The sequence below is a fragment of the Lissotriton vulgaris genome, chromosome 3_1, assembly GCF_964263255.1.
Source record: "Lissotriton vulgaris chromosome 3_1, aLisVul1.2, whole genome shotgun sequence".
Taxonomy (NCBI): Eukaryota; Metazoa; Chordata; class Amphibia; order Caudata; family Salamandridae; genus Lissotriton; species Lissotriton vulgaris.
Window position 1 is genome coordinate 938,334,809 of NC_141689.1, and position 12,518 is coordinate 938,347,326.

The 12,518-nt window shown below is 42.7% G+C and overlaps 1 protein-coding gene across 1 annotated transcript in view; it reads right to left on the reverse strand.

Annotated features, from left to right (window-relative positions):
- Positions 1 to 12,518, reverse strand: part of TRPM6 (transient receptor potential cation channel subfamily M member 6) — a 720,746-nt gene that overhangs the window by 234,795 nt on the left and 473,433 nt on the right. Inside the window, exon 25 of the mRNA XM_086961279.1 lies at positions 5,167 to 5,299. Coding sequence (XP_086817405.1) covers positions 5,167 to 5,299 — 133 coding nt within the window. The remainder of the gene's footprint in view (positions 1 to 5,166; positions 5,300 to 12,518) is intronic.

The following is a 12,518-nucleotide window of genomic DNA, read 5'->3' on the forward strand; positions in this document are numbered from 1 at the left end:
ATTATACTTACTTTTTTCAGAAGGGTACTCTTGTGTTTTGGTATAGTTGATGTTGGATCTTTTAAATGATCTATAGGGAAGATATAAAAAGCAAGATATGTTGTTTCGAAATGTGTATTAATGAAATTGGCAGTTTTATAACAAACACATCTATACTTACATGTGTAATTAGTGTAGTTTTATCGTTTTGGCTGTAGAAATAGCACAATTTCAGTATATCTGTAAAGATAATGTTTTTAAAAATTAAATACTCTTGTAAATTAAGGTTTAAAAACAGCAGTTGGTGTATAACAGAGAATTATTATATACTTACTATCTCGTTTTGCACGTGAAGAAATATGACCATGTAATAGGAATTGTGTTGGAGTAGTTTCTATCAGAAAAGTAGGAAGAGATGGAAATAAAATAAGTGTAAGACTTAGGAGATTTAAGGAAAATAGTGCACTTCTAAATTTGTTTTCTACAACAATGCTGTGTTACTTACTTGATTAATTAGCTAGTGAGCTGGATCTTTAAAGATGTTTATTCTGCAACAAAATCTTCAGAGTGTTGGCATCTACTTTCCAGAGAGGTAGCAGCAACAAATGGTAGAATGCATGTATCCCTTTTATAGTATATGTGTTATGTGTGCTTTGATTTGATTGGTTGTAGGATGTAAGGAAGCATAGTATAGGCTAGTTTGAATTTTTTTTAGTTAATTGGAGTGTTTGTTGATGTGAGAATGGTGGTATGTGGTTATTCCCGCATTAAAGCAGGTTCGTGTTTAAATGAAATATATTTATATGTGAAAATAAGTAATGAAAATGTTAGTTAAATGCAAAGAATATGTAGAATAAGATAAAAAGCATGTAATAGAATGTATAGCAAATGTGGATTAATAGTAATTTTATGTAAGTAACAGGTATTATTTGTGAAATGTATTTTTTATTGAGAAATGACTTTTATTGATGATAAAGATGGTATTTTACAAATAAAAGTGTACAAACATGAACTCGATATTTATTTTTTTTCGATATTTTGGTAGTCTATATTTTTGTAGTCGATATTTTTGTAGTGTTAGGGCTAATTTCATGTCCAACGATATATTTGTAGTCGATATTTATTTAAGCGATATTTATGTATTCGATATAGTTAGTACTCGATATTTTTTACTCGATATTTTTGTAGTTTGTGTAATAAGTATAGAAAGTCGATATTTTTGTCGTCGATAATTTTTCTACGATATTTTGGTAAGTCGATAATGTGACCGTCGATAATATTTCAGTGATCCCTCAAAATACATACAATACATCTCGTGCAATGTGTTCTTGAGTCAAAAAACCAAACAACCCCAGAAAAACTCTCCCCCGAACTCCCCCCTCCCTGCTCCCGTGCTATACGGACTCAGAACTGCCCGCCACCCCAACTTAGCAGAGTGCCTACCCCATCCCACACACACACACACAATATACTTGCTCGTTGGGGGCGAAGGACATCCCAGAGTCAGCGACCCCTCATACCCTCCATGGAGGCCCTTAGTCCCGTGTCCATGGCAGCCCACGCGGCAAGTTCCACCCTGAAGAGGTGTTCTGTGTCCACCAGACAATTGCTCCTCTGTAAGTAAGTCACCAGTGACGCTGTCTCTCGTAAGGGAGCGCCTTTCTTCTTCAAGTTCTGACTGCTGGGAGTTTGTGTGTTTGCCTGTATGCCGATCTCCTGGTCTCCTACTCGAGCGGCGGGGCTTTGGCGCCGGCCTCCAACCCTCCAGCCAGTCCCGAGCCACATCCGGATTATCAAAAAACCATGTCTTGTTGTCCGCCACTACTCGTAGTTTGGCTGGGAATAGCATAGAGTATGGAATCTCTCTCGTCCGCAATTCCTTTTTTATCTCCAAAAACGTCCTCCGACGGCGGGCCACTTCCGCCGTATAGTCTGGAAAAAAGGCTAAAGTGGAGTTTTGGATCTTCAATGGGGGGACACCCTCGCCGCTTGTAGAATGGCGTCCCTGTCGCGAAAGTTAAAAAGTCTCGCCAGTATGGGTCTCGGGTTGCTCCTGGCTTCGGGCGCCCCCCCGGCACTCTATGTGCCGTCTCCACTGAGAAGAAGGTCGACAGGCCCTTAGGCTGGAGCTTTGATTTAATTAGATCTTCCACAAAGAGGTCAGTTGCTCTAGTGCCCTCAGATTCCGGAACCCTAGGAATTCTTATGTTGTTCCTCCTAGAGCGCCCTTCCTAGTCGTCCAGTTTTTCCTTCAGCATTTTATTTTCGACCGCCATTTTCTCCATCTCCGTCTGCATTTCTGACACATCTTCCACCAGCGATTTTGTGACTAGTTCCAATGACCCCACCTTCTCAGACATCTTGTGGAGGTCCGCTCTGATAAGTGTTATCTAGGTAGAGATAGAGCCCACCGTGGTTTGTACCTGTGCTAGTGCCCGCATCACATCATCCAGCGTCGCTTTCTTCCCTCCACCAACATCAGTCGCTTTCGCAGCTTGCCCTTTTCCATCTGCGGGGGGAGAGGCACTCTTGTCGCAGGCATACCTTTCAATGCGAGTCTGTGTCGTGCCGCCTTTGGGTCCCTTACCAGCCATGATATTCTCGAGTCTATCTTCCCTTACACCGTGGTAGGACAATTGACTCTAGGCCCAGATCGGAGCGGGGTCCTGGAGCCCCCTGGACTGCCGCCTTCAAGTGTCGCTCCTCTTTCCCCAGAACCTGGGTATGTCTTGTCGCAGTAGGTGGTAGCTCAACCCGCGTTTCACCCACTTCCTCAGCCGAGCAGCTAGCACCACACCCTTAGTTGAGTGGCTGGTCCTATTCGAGCAGTATTTGAGGCTCCCCCTCCGATCCGTGCCGCACTCAGCGCCGGTCCTCTTCGTCACCTTCTCTAATGTGGTTGTGGTCTGCCGTGTCAATTAATAGCTCCCCATCCGGTTTTACTTTCGTTTGTTTGCCGTTTTGTTGGTCCGTCGCGTGACCACGTACCCTAGTGCCTCTGTGCCCCCTTCTGTGTCGACTTTCCTGTTTTACCACTGCGTCTCAGGTGGAGCAGCCGGCCCTCCTGTACGCTATACAGCCCCACCAGTGTCTCTGGCCGTATAGCGAGCTACAGGAGTTACACGATGGCGCCAGCGGCGTCCGCAGCATTCATGGAGGCGGGGCGGGGGAGGAATTCCGCCCAGGTCTTCTTACCGCAAACGCGGTCACTGATCTCACACTGCTGCCTCCTCCCGCGTCGCTGCTCCACAAATATAGTCCGGAGCTTCACTCCACCTCAGCAGCCCACTCTGTCAACGGCGCCAGCGCCTCTCTCCTCAGCCCCGTTGTCCACGTTTCTTTGTCTGCTGCACGGCTTTGGGGCCCCGAGGCTGCGCCGCCGCCTGTCCGCCTTGCCTGGAGGGGGTCCACAGCTTGCACGCACCTCTGCTGTCGCTTTCCACTGTTTGTCCGGCACCGTGACCGTCTTTTCTCGGTCACCGGGTGTTTCCGGCGATTCTTCCCCAGACTGGTGTCACTTCCGGCCGGCTCTTCACATCACCCGAGTCCCTGGACTCCGATCTGTCCACAGGCCACTGGCGCACTCGATTGCCGTTTCTGTGTTCGTTTTCGGATTTGCACCGAAGTTTCCTCCGCGTGTAGCGCCCGGTCCCAGGCCTCGGGTCCCTCCTTTAGAGACCTGAAATTACATCGGATAAGTGTCCGGATTGCTCGAGAGGCCGCTTCACTCTCAGAGCTCGCCTTAAAGGCTGCCGCCATGCTCGGCTGCTAGCCACGCCCCCCGGTAGTGTATTTTTAGTGATATTTGAAGATCCTATTTGAGTTTTCTTTTTGGGTAAGAGTCGAGGCAGCTCCGAACTAACAGAAGCGGTCTGGGCAGGCCCTGGTTTTTGTGGAGGATACTCCCCTTGGGGCTTAACTGGTGCCATAGTGGGACACTTAGGTGCGGTTTGATTTTTCTGGGAAGTTGGTTGCTCAGGGGTCTTTTCAAGTAAGTGAGAGACTTCCAGTAAGCGGGTCATTTGATCTCCCAGCCTCTTAATTCTCTCTATTACAGGAAGGAGTAGGGATTTTAAAAGATGTTCCATGGCCTCCATTAGACCTTTTAGAGACGAGTCCATCGTTAATAAACTTGTTATAGGGCAGGTGGTGTATCCCTCATGACTTGCTTCTTAGTTAAATCTATTGATGGTATTTGTATTTTTGGGGTTTTGCCGGGATGTCTATCCCCACCCCTCTTCCTTCTTTTATTTGGTGGTGGACCTTGATTTCGAATGCGATTTTTACCACGATTATTCTCTTTTTGGGCAGTCTCTACTGTCGGGGAGGGCATCTCTGGTGATTCTTCTATCTCTAATAATGAGTTAGATGGAGAAGGTAAGTCATTTGTGTTTAATTTATCATTTATATCAGTAGTAGGAGTTGTATCTCGGAGGATTAATGGAATACTGTCATTGCTGGATAGCTCATGCTCCTCATTTTCTATTTGATTACTGTTATGTGGTGAATTGGGTACTTGTATTGGGCCTGAAGATAAACATTTGAGTTTCAGAAGTTCGACAGATAAACGTCGCTCTGCGCGTCGCTCAGCGAGTGCGATTTCTCTGTCTATTTCTGAAGATCATCATATAGATTATCTCTACTTTACCCTTACTCTTCAGGAAATAAACATATAAAAATCACTTATCACAAAGGTCTAGGTGACTTGCACCTTCTGTGCTTTGCATGATACCATATTCTCATGAATCTACAATGCACTCTTGCTTCAGACACCATCACCTCCTCCCATGTTGTAGTTTGCTTAACTAAACTATAGAGGACTGGTATATTAATTTAAATCCTTGCAATTGACTGAAAAATACACTGGTTAAGGTTTAAATATGTTTGAAGGATACAACACAAACCATACAATGTGTGGAAATCAACCAATTAAGGTATTTATTTATTTATTTATTTATTTATTTATAAAATTTCTAAAGCGCGCAAATACCTTACGGCGTCTCGGCGCTAATGTTAGCATATTTCAGATTGCGAGGGTTACAGAATGTTACTGGTTAAAGAGCCAGGTTTTAAGATGTTTTCGAAAGGAAAACAACGAGGTGTGTTCCTTAATCTGAGAGGGAACCTGGTTCCATAATTTGGATGCCGCCACTACCCTAGAGCCGGCCCTGAAAAAGACAATTGTACCTCTCAGTTGTAATACGAATCCTTTCACTGTCACTGGAATTGAGGCTTTCATTCTTCTCATGGAAGTATTTCTCCACACATTGCTCCTCAAAGTCATGTAGTTTCTTCAGCTCATCATCGCTCAAGTATAGTTCTGAAAAAAGGAAACAGGTAGGCGATATCAGAGTGCCTTATTCACTTTAGCTCACAACTGTGTATCGCGTGGGGGCAGTTCTTTTCATTATTATGCATGCTTCAGCACCTGGGGTGCATCCTAAAACTCTCATATTTCGATCCTTAAACGGCCCTGCACTCTATTTTGCTCTTTCATATTTCGAAAGCGAGTACCAGAAATGTGTTTAATAGGAACCCCCTTATCTCTGCTGCTGACACATCCCAATGTAGATTATACCGTTTTAGTTTGCTCGCAGTCTGAAATAGGTTTCCTAGTATGTCTTAGGCAACAAAAGATAAGCATAAGGTGTTACTAATAAATGAAAATCTCCGAGACTGGAACCATCTAGCCATAGACAGTAAAGAGTCCTCTTATTTGCAGTGTCATTCTTGATCTCACTGCATGACTTTTGAACTCTTCCCAAGGAAGAGAAGTGGCATTTTTGTGCAGGGGGATATTCTGGCAGCCATTGAGCATTTAAGATATTACATTGTGCCTTCTGCTGCCCTCCGACACCTTCTTGAGAGCCAAGACACAAACGTGTTTGAGGTGCAACTGTTGTGCATACCTCAGTAACCAAGTTCTCTAGCTCTCGCCAGCACCAACAATACAGAATGATATATGCTAAATGGCCCTTGATGTTCTAACTCTCTCACACAACTTCCTGTCGACGTTTAGGAGGGCGGAGTGTTGTGCATCCCTAGCTGAAAGGCATATTCATATGGCTAGGGCTTTCTGCTGTCTCACCAGAGAGCAGTACTGTAACTTATGAGTCACTAATACTGGCACACCAAGACTTAACACACAGCAAGATTATAAATCTTATGACTACACCGTAGCACAACCTTTAAAACCACTCAGCTCCAGCTACACAATCCAATGTTAGATCACACAACACGTTTCCACATTTCACCCCAATGTAATCACAGCTAAAGACTTAAAAACACGCATTACAATATGCCATACACCACAGGCCATTCCATTCCAAACTATACTTTACACAATTCAATGCCACATCACAACATAATACACCACATTTCACTACTGCCTCTAAACAAAACCACATATACCACATCAGACTTTGAACAAAAGCACCAACTGTATAACACCACATCTCACCATCAAATCCCTTATTCCAAGCTATGCTATACATCTCACCGTTTCACACCATGCTACAGAATAACATATTTCACAGAACACGGTACAGTAGATAATCCAAACCCTCACTACACCAGACCACACTGTCTTAAATCACACTATAAAGCAGCATACTATACACCTAACCACTCCATATGATGTAACACCACACCATCCTACACATGTTTAACAAGTGTACCATAGGGCATCACAATAAAGTACAGCATACAGCACACAAAGGTGTGTTACCTTTACATCACAGGCAGTACATTGGGAATCACAATATATCTGGAATGTATACTTCGCTGGTATGTTTTGCTACACTTACATTAAAGAACGGAGGATGGCAGCACATCTACCATAGCTGCAAAGTGACCTAAGTCACTAGGAAATCCAACCCATTCTGAGCTTGACCAATGGCTTCAACAAAAGAATGACAACAATGAATTCAAATTCAAGCATCCTTAGCCTGCTTCAGCCCTGGAACTTGTTCCACTGGGACGTTTTAGGGCAGATTTACAAGAAGGTGCTGCAGCATGGCACCGCAAGCCCTTTGGCTGAGCCACGCTGCGGCCCTTTCAGAGCACAGGAATGCGACATATTTACAATGATATGTTGCATTCCTGTGCTCTCCCCTGCGCTGGCACACAAACAGCTGCCATGCGCCAGCGCAGGCACCCTTGCACTATGGTGCAAGGATGCCTGTGTCACAGGGAGATTGTTTTTGTGAAGGAAGGGGGACATTCCTGCATAAAAACAATCACTATAGGCATCTTGCAGCACACATAGAAGTTGCAAATCTTTATTTTTGTAATGATTGTTTATGTGGAAAAAGGCACAACGTTCTGCACATAAACAACCATTCATGGCGATGTGATGTTTCTTTGTGTGTTGCGCTGTTTCCATGTGTGCTGCACAATGCAGCACAAGAAACAGCAAAAACGAGGAGAAATTAGACATTTTTCCTCATTTCGCCATGTTAAGACCAGGGTTTTTTGGTCTTTATTTTGGCGCTGCCCCATATTTACGAGATGGGTAAAGAGTGCCTCCAAGGGAGTTTATTCGAAAAAGTATTTTGATATTTTGAAAATAATTATTGTGTAGAATAATTAATGATCCTGGTTGAGTTTAGTTCAGTCAATCATATGCATAGACTTCTGACTTTTCAAACATGAATACAATAAACATTTAACATTAACCACTTCCATGCTGATGACGAACCCCAGCCGTCATGCACTACGGTGCTCGTGTGCTGATGACGGCTGGGGTTCGTCACGGCCCGCCCCTGTTAGTGCTGTTTGGAATCGCGGCCGCATGGAAGGGGTTAAACAAAAACAACAACAAGAAGGTGTATAAGCAAAATATTGGTTTTTATCCAAAAATCACAAGGGTTTTAAAATACAAATATATGGACAGGAATACAGGAAGAACACAATGGATTGCAGTTAACTTCTCTGTAGAACCTGTAGACACCTATCCAAAGCATTCCTATGGGAATTAAAAACATTTATGCTTTGGATAGCTGTCCACTGAAGATCTAAAATGGACAGTGATTGAGATGTTGACATACAAAGCAGGCAATTCAGAAAAAACCCTTTACGAAAAAGAACAAAGATGGGTAAATAGACTTAAAACCCACCAAAGGGGTCTTAATGACAATGTACAGTGGCATCACTTTGCCTGAGATGAGCCTGCCAGTTATTCAGAACACTCTCCTCTTCTGTGTGATTGCCCCTTCCTTGTGTAAGTTCAAAAAATATATGGGTTCTGCAGTATTAATTACATTGAAAAGAAATGGATCCCATAAATATCCATAAGATTAGAAAACAACATGGCTGTCTAAGATGTTCACCTTTTAATCGTGCCGATAAATGTCTTAAGAACTAGCATTGTTGAATACAACGACACCAGCCTCCATATACATATATTTCTGCAATTGTTAAGCAATGGGTTTCTTTTTCTTTTTCCATCGCGCATGGTTCACAATTAATATCGTGAGCTATGAAGCCCATCTGTTATGTTTAACATAATATCAATTGCGTTACTAGTCATGAACACTAGCTAAACAATATTGCGTTCATGTTGCCCTAAATATAACCGCAATCATTTGCGGAATTACGAGTATTCAATAATGCGAACACAGAGATGTAATGCCACTGAAGCCCTTTCTCTATTTTTATTTGGAGTAACTTGCCCAGAGGAATGTCTGTCATCTATGTCTATGACTGAGACAATACAAAAGACCCGATACTGACGAATTTCCGCGTCCGGGGGCAGCGCCAGCACAAGAGGCGGACTTCGCCATTGAATGCGGGTAAGAAGGAATGAGTGATCAGAACGAATGACGCCCTTCACGTTCCTCGCCAAGAGGGCCCGAATATGCGGATGGTAAAGTATTAAAACCGCCCCCTCTCCCGTTTTCCCTTTACAGCCTGGGACTCAGATGTCCTTTTCCCCCGTGGACACGCAACAATACATTAACGAGGTAATGTTCAAAAAGCGCTTTACGAACAGAATGCTCTATAAATATGTGCATGCTACGTCACAGATTGCTATGTTAACATATATATGTAATTCACGTGACGATTGTTGGGCAACAGAACAGTTATGTCTTCTACATGTGAGGGCCTATTAAGAAGCTGTGAACTGATATGTTACACATTATCAGTAAATAATGACGCTACTCATTGACTAAATGCGCAGACTATAGTAGAGGCACAGAAACTTGACAAATAACTACCACACGCACAGACATATTGTTTCACTTGAATTTCTCCTACTTAATTCGCCAAACAGTCTCCCATTCTATTAATATTCAGTGAAGGAACATGAAAGGATGTGTTCATTTAAAAATTTAAGAATGAAGTGTGAATAATTGATATACACTGATAGGTGCATGAGCCACAGAATAATATAAATATAGTGTATTTATGTTTTTTCTCTAGGTTTAATAGAACCTCCAATACTATACATCAGTGAGAGCAATTGATCCACCTGACATACCACACAAAAAGGGTGTGAGTATAATTTTAATTTTATGTTTGTCCTGACGAATGCTCCACAGACCCGGCTGGGCCAAAAGGAGCAGAAACATGTTGGCAGTTTGTTTTTTGAAGTGATATACTTAGACCCAGTAACTTGGTCCAAACGTATACCCATATGAATTTTAATAACACACCATATCTACATTATAATAAATTGATCTTTTGATGTAGGTGTGTTTCTTAAATAACAATCCCTCATTGTGGCTTCACCTTTTTTCTCTGGACACTGCTGCGTTACTCCAGAGTTGACCTCAGGCTTGAGGCAGGCATACAGCACAAGTGATGACCCAATGATAAATGCCATAACGTCTATGTGGGGCGGAGAATCAACATAAACCGCATCACCTCAATACATAGCGTTTATGAGGGTTATCTACACTACTGTGCGTAACGCAGTTACAAGTGTCTATGTCCACTTTTGATGAATAAGGTGTCAAAAAGCTGACACAGATGGTAAAAAGCAGGTAGATAGAAACTGTGAAGCAACTCCGGGTAGAGTTCTTTGGGTTCTCACCTAATCTTAAAAGCACCTCCTCTCTAAATTGTTTCTTAAAATCTCTGGGTAAGTAGCAAATCGCCAATGAGTATTACCTCCATGGGCACTTAATTGAGAATTCCAACATAGGGGGTGAGCTTTCAAGATTCAGATAAGTCCAGATTTCTAACTAGACCCTTACGCGCGAGCAGGGAGCATACAAAGAAGATAGCAGCCAAGATCTTGAAAAACAAGCCAGATCCTGAAGACGGATAGCACATGAAGTCACTTCGTAGTACTCTCTTATTCTTAATTGAAAGGAAAAATTTGATTCTAACACATTTGCCTCCTTTACCTTTTTTAAGGCGGGCACACTAGTTTCATGAATAATTTTTGCGACAGAAAGACACATGCCGGGGGCTGCCTTTACTTACATTTTCGAGTCTAGACAATAGCAACCTGGGAGCTCCTGTCAGCAAATTACCAGCGGAAATATCTTTCCTCTGTAAGTCGGCAAGATGTTCTAGTGATGTAATCAAAGAAGGGATTGTCATATGTTACTGCGAACAGCCTTTCTGGGATTTGGCCCTCGGATGCGTGTCCCTACGATGCTTGGTAAATATGTCATTGGGTACGTTTAAAATTAATTCAGTCATAAGCAGCATAATTCCGAAAGCCACTAGATGGCAGTACAGGATCATGAGTACAGTGAATAATATACAGTTACGAGCGCAGAAAGAAACTTCATAACCAGTGTGTGGCTCTTTTCTAGAGTTTAAATCGAACATATCCCACATTATGTCGCAGGGCGGGGCAACAAAGAAATGGCAGGGACATCAGTTTGGCAACTGTGAGGAATGGGGCACAATCGTCCATGCCCATTTTAATTGAGCTAGTCACCTATTTTGGTGATGAGAATTCCGACTGTGCGTGAGGACGTGCATGCTGTGGGAGGGGATGATGCCGTAAAACCCTTTTGCTTACTCACTCGTACTTGTCCACAATAAGAATTGACAGAGTCACTGTTATAGTTCAAAATGTTTTTTTTTAACTATCGTGCTCTATAATGCAGTATACGAGCCACTATCAGCAGGAAAACGCACAAACCTAAAACAGTTAGCATTGTAGCAAGTCCATAGACTATGAAAAGGGAAGTCATCGTATACAGACAGTGGACAAAGGACTATAAGGCCTAACCACCCTCCCGTTCAAAAGAATACGTTTTATTATGTAAAGGAAGATCTCTGGGCTTTGTCAGCAGACCCAATACCTTAGTGCCTACATTGTAGTTTTTACATCATAGGAACAGCATAGCTCTTCTATCTGGAAAGGTCCCTCTCCAAGTGTGTGTTAAACCAACATGCAATCCCATATTATCAAAGCACGGGTTTATAGCAGATGCAGCTGTGTAGCATGTTTTGTCTAAGTGCTAGGGACTGACCAGAACAGAATAACAAGGGGCATTGTTTATCGACTTAGCGCAGTATGTTCAGACTAAACTCCAGGAACAGGCAGAAAACGCAGAAAGCAGACAGTTCTCATGTGAAAGGCACAGAGTCTTGCAAAATAAAGTCATGTAGTAATGTGTGCAAAAGCAGCATCATGGAAGCAGAGCTCATGCTAACTCAGCAATGTCGATAATGCCCCTAACGACCATGGTACAGGACATGGATTTTCATCTAAGAAATAAAGAAGTTTTTGTAAAGCTAATAGGCCTGCTGTTGCCAAGCAGACATTTTTCAAATGTATTTTTTGCAAGCATATGCGCACATATGAAATAGGACTTAAGGGCATGATTGTGATCTTGGCGAACAGGGTTATTCAGTGGTCGAAGCAGGCGAGATCGGCAGGGCAGGGCATGCCCCTAATTTGTAAATTGAATCCATTCCCCTACTTTTTCATTGTAGAAATGCATCCCAGGATGGCAGAAATAGCCAAGGCCTATAGAGAAGGCTTGGCAATTTGTTGCTTTTCGGAATGGGTGGGGTGAGCAGAGAAGGAAAAGGACTGTCTTTTTAGGTCTTTTCTTGGCAATGCTTGCGCTGTCTCTTCGAGGCACACTGTATATAGGATATGGGCTTGAAAAAACACCCATCTTTTTCATTGGTACTTCTAGCTTTCTTTCCTAAATTCCTGCCTTTCATTGGTTGATATGCTTAGTAGTCCCTCCTTTTCCACTTTTGTAACCTCTCATGATTACTGCCTCTTTTGCATGTGCTGTTACTCTTCATGTTAATTTATGGGAATTGGAGAGCACTCTTTTCTTTTTTTTGGCCTGCGTGTGTTATTTTTACTTTGAGCAAATTAAAACGTTACCAACCGAATCATTAACCAGTGCTTCTGCTTCAGTCGTTCTGCACATACTTTATGCTGATGGTATTTTTTGTATATTTAAAATTTTTCTGACTTTGCACAATGTTAATTTTATTAGGTTCTGGTTTCTCCCCCTCTGTGTTCATGGTTCCTCTGCCGCTCCCAACTGCTCCTGATGGATATTTTTTTGTTTAGTTTATTGGCATTACTGCAATTGTGATGGATAGTC